Below are 4,240 nucleotides of genomic sequence, written 5' to 3' on the forward strand. Positions count from 1 at the left end.
TGCTTCATAAATAGACATTCCAAATCACTTTATCATGAGATATATAAAACTCCTATTTTATTTTCATAACCGAACCATCTCCCATGAAATGAACACCATATTAAAATCCATCAATACAATTCCAACCACCAGATCTTCAAACCCAAACCCACATACCCAACTTTAGAAAACCACCCTTTAAAATAACCACTATTTGAAAACACATGAAATGACTGTTTTTTTCTTTCTCGAATATACTAATGTAAGTTTGTGTGTGTGTGTCTGTCTGTCTGTCTATCTAACTTTCTGTGTAAAGATCATCTTCATCTTCGTATTGTGTGTTGTTTTTACATCAGTTGTTTTCGTTTGGATGGGGCTTGACGTAGTTGTGCTCCTGCTCCTTCGGCTGCTGCAGTAAGTTATATGGTGCTTACCCAAGTTGGTCAACCTAAAGCCTGAGAAAATGAACATGAGGATGATGATGTTGAAGAAGAAGAGATGAAAGCGAGTGAGGAGTTGAACTTGATTTGCGATGCGAACCTTCTTCCCCAACGTGCGTGTTTCTGGAGCAGCTCCACCTCCATTCGATGCTACAATCCAAAATACACCGTGACAAAACCAATGAAGGAAAAAACGAAGAAAAAAGTAGAACAAATAATAAACAGAGAGCTTGTGGAGAAAAAAAGCACCAAGAAGACCCCGTTTTCAGCCCCTTTTTTTCTTCTAACGCTTCTTCTCTGCAAGCTCCTCTGCAAGACCCATTTAACTACCTCGCCACCAGAGTATGGATTGGTTGCTGAGAGCAATCTCGGCGGTGGTCCAGCGTAGAGAGAGTGAGTGAGTGAGTGATCGCTACACGGGGGCCACAAAGCGAGCTTTCTGTCAAGTTGCTTTTCGATGTCCTGGTTCTAAGTCTCTCTTCAGGGTTGAAGGGACAGTTGGAGTGTTGTTTTCTCTGTGCCATGCGGGGAAGTTCGTTTTCGACTGTGTTTTCAATTTGGGTTGTTTGTTTGGTTCCTTTCTCGGAGTGAGCGGAGTTGTGGTGGGAAGTGATATATCTCGCCATGTAAGTTTGGCCTTGAGAGTTGTTGGAAGAGACGGCGACCAACCGCTTGAGAAACATCAGGTTCTTGATAGTGAAGCCTGTTCTTATCTGTCGAGCAACGTGGGGGGGGGGGGGGGGGGGGGGTGAGCTTGGTTTAGAGTTAGTCGTGGTGGATTTCGAGGGTCGGTCGTTTTGCGCAGTAGCGTTGTGCTTGGTCTGGCAAATGGATCACTGCGGCACTTCCTGTCGTTAAATCAAAGTCGATGTAAAGTTCTGAAGAAATTTTTGAAGCTCTATTGGATACTTCTTTTGAATTCATTTGCCGCAGTATCCAACCAAGAGAAGCAGGCAGTTCGTCGCGTTCTACACTCGTAAAAACACAATCATCGAATTGCTCCATTCAATTTTATAGAATTTTCGTGTCAAGCTTACCCCATAGCTACTAAATTGGAGTCAAGCCTGATCACTCGAATTCCTGTGACTGATACCTCGCCTCGTAACGACCTGGCCCTGATTTTGAGTGCCCCAAACAGAGCTTTATCGAGACGAAAAAGCATACTTTCGTTTTTATTTTTCCTCTGTTTCCTGAATTCTACCTTGTAATATGTCTCATGAGACTGCATGTACAGATGCGAGTAGTCTGACTCGGCCGGACTCGTATTGCAGGTAGTGACGGTTTCTTATCAATCGGCAACTTTTCTCCGTAGCATTGAACACATACGGCGGGACAGTGACGCAGTTCCGTGAGGGGGTTGTAGTTCACAGTTGGTGTGCATATCTGACGAAGGGAATGACTTCTCATTGAACACCCACAAAACCAAGACCTTCCTTGGGCCGGTCTATCACCGCGTGTACATTGCATGGTGAGGACCGTTTGCTTGAAAGAGCGATAACAACCTGAAAGTTTTCTTTTTTCCTTGTTGTCTCGAGGTTTCAATCACCGATACCCTTTCACAACTCTCGTGTACAGAATCTCAGAAGGCTTATTCGATTCTCGAAGATCTGTTCTCATTTTACGAGCTGCATGCGTAGGTTTGCTCCGAAATTGTGTGCAGATTTTCATGCATGATATGTTCTTGTTTATTCCCGCAGGAGTAGCACAACAGGCGCACTCAAGAAGCTCCGACTCAGCCGCGGGGCCATTCTTCTTCTGCAAGGGCTAGCATGGCAGCTAAGTACCGGCTACCTGACGTCCCCGAAATGGCGCCGTATGAGGATTCGAAAGCTTTCTTAGCACCCGAGTCACCCCGCCACGGATTTTGGATACAACGGCTTGCCACCTACGTCGGTGAGTCGAAGGCATGGAGTACCCAAGTGGGCGATGCCAAGGTCCTTGGGCTCGCTTTTGGTTACTGCCTCTCCGCCTCCCTGCTCTCCATCATCAACAAATGGGCCATCATGCAGTTCCCCTATCCGGGCTCCCTCACAGCTATTCAATACTTCACAGCCGCGTTCGGCGTCTTCATACTCGGCAAGCTTCAGATTCTGACCCATGACCCGCTCTCCTTGAGCACCATGTGGAAATTCCTCCCAGCCGCGATCTGTTACTACTCAAGCCTGTTCACCAACAGCGAGCTCCTCCTCCACGCCAACGTCGACACATTCATCGTGTTCCGCTCCGCGATACCCATCTTCGTGGCCATCGGCGAGACAATCTTCCTCAAGCAGCCATGGCCTTCCGTGAAAACGTGGTCGGCGCTCGGCACCATCCTGGGTGGCTCCATTCTCTACGTCTTCACGGACTCCCAGTTCACCGTCCACGCCTACGTCTGGGCCTTCTTGTACGTCGTGAGCATGTCCATCGATTTCGTGTACGTGAAACACATCGTCATGACCGTGGGGCTCAACACTTGGGGATTGGTGCTTTACAACAACCTGGAGGCGCTCCTCCTCTTCCCGATCGAGCTCTTCGTCATGGGCGAGGGTAATCTCCTCAAAAAGCGCACGGAAGACGAATCCCTCAACTGGCTCAGCATCGAAATGTGGTTCCCGGTGCTGCTTTCCTGCGCGTTTGGCTTCTCCATCTCCTTTTTCGGATTCTCGTGTCGGAGAGCGATCTCCGCGACGGGGTTCACTGTGCTGGGGGTTGTTAACAAACTGCTGACAGTGGTGATTAACCTAATGATCTGGACGAAGCATGCGTCCGCGTTGGGTACCCTCGGGCTGCTTATTTGCATCTTCGGGGGGGTGTTTTACCAACAGTCCACGATTAAACCCAAACCTGGTCCTGAGCCGGTGAAGGAGTTCATCGCCTCAGGAGATGACGAAGAAGTAGGCTGTCTATCAAATTGTAAAGGAGATTCAGGGAAAGTAGATCTTTTCACACAAGCGAAGTAGAGCAAACACCAGATTGAGCGAGAGGATGCAGAGGATTCAGGCCCCTAGAGCTGCTTCCGCTAGAGTTCATCAGATGGCCTCTTTATGAACACCGGAAGAGACACCCGATGGGACGGATTCCTGAACCCACCCAGTAGAAGAAGATGAACAAGTGCTCTAGCCATTCATTCAATAGCCACCCACTCAAAGTCCGGGACCTTATTGAAACCGAGAACAACAACCAGAGAAACCCGTAAATCCACCTCCCAGAGAGTTCAAACAACGATTTGCTCTCTACACATTCACAAGCACAGGAAGCAAATTCGTTGAACGAAGTTCACTGTTTCTCAAAAACGACAACTGTATTGTTGAATGCATAGTTCAAAACCTCCACATTTTGAGCTTGTCAGGTGGGGAGCAACAACCAAAATGAGACTGCAGCGGTGGAGCAGAAACTGAGCAATCCACGAGGTGATCACGGCGAGGGAGGGAGTTGTTCGATCAGATTTGCAGTTGTTGATCAGACTTGTCAGTCCCATTGTAGCAGCAAGCAGATGATGCAGCATTGTAGAAATACGCTGAATGCTCACCAGATTATCAATATCAGGATTGAATCGTGTCTGGATGCAATTGAAATAGTGCGAACTCCGGATTTCTGTCTCGAAATTTGCTTGTGATCCGTGTTGAGCAGCACCACATATTATCAGCACCACATATTGTCCAAAGACAAAGAGCTTTGAAGCAATGTCCAAATCATTCTAAAGCATCTAAATTTGTTGGGGATGTGTTTTTTGACAAAGATAATGTATTACTAGAAAAGTGCTTTTCAAGGTCCCTATTCTTTTGGGACCTTGTAGCTAATTTTTATTGATAAATAATGATGCTCAATCTCGTATGCAT

General features: G+C 47.1%; 1 protein-coding gene across 2 annotated transcripts; it reads left to right on the forward strand.

The window, feature by feature from the left end:
• The first annotated feature begins 715 nt into the window (after nt 1–715).
• Nucleotides 716–4,006, forward strand: LOC112286154 (GDP-mannose transporter GONST3). 2 transcript variants are annotated; one of them, XM_024527789.3, is made up of 3 exons: nt 716–1,520; nt 1,691–1,887; nt 2,117–4,006. In XM_024527789.3, exon 3 carries the CDS (start codon nt 2,189–2,191, stop codon nt 3,359–3,361), a length of 1,173 nt encoding a protein of 390 aa, XP_024383557.1. In that variant the 5' UTR covers nt 716–1,520; nt 1,691–1,887; nt 2,117–2,188; the 3' UTR covers nt 3,362–4,006. The 2 variants fall into 2 exon arrangements, with proteins under 2 accessions (XP_024383557.1, XP_024383558.1); XM_024527790.3 differs by having other exon boundaries at nt 716–1,105.
• The last annotated feature ends 234 nt before the right edge of the window (nt 4,007–4,240 follow it).

Source organism: Physcomitrium patens, chromosome 8 (assembly GCF_059467195.1).
Source record: "Physcomitrium patens ecotype Gransden chromosome 8, ASM5946719v1, whole genome shotgun sequence".
In the NCBI taxonomy this organism is placed as follows: Eukaryota; Viridiplantae; Streptophyta; class Bryopsida; order Funariales; family Funariaceae; genus Physcomitrium; species Physcomitrium patens.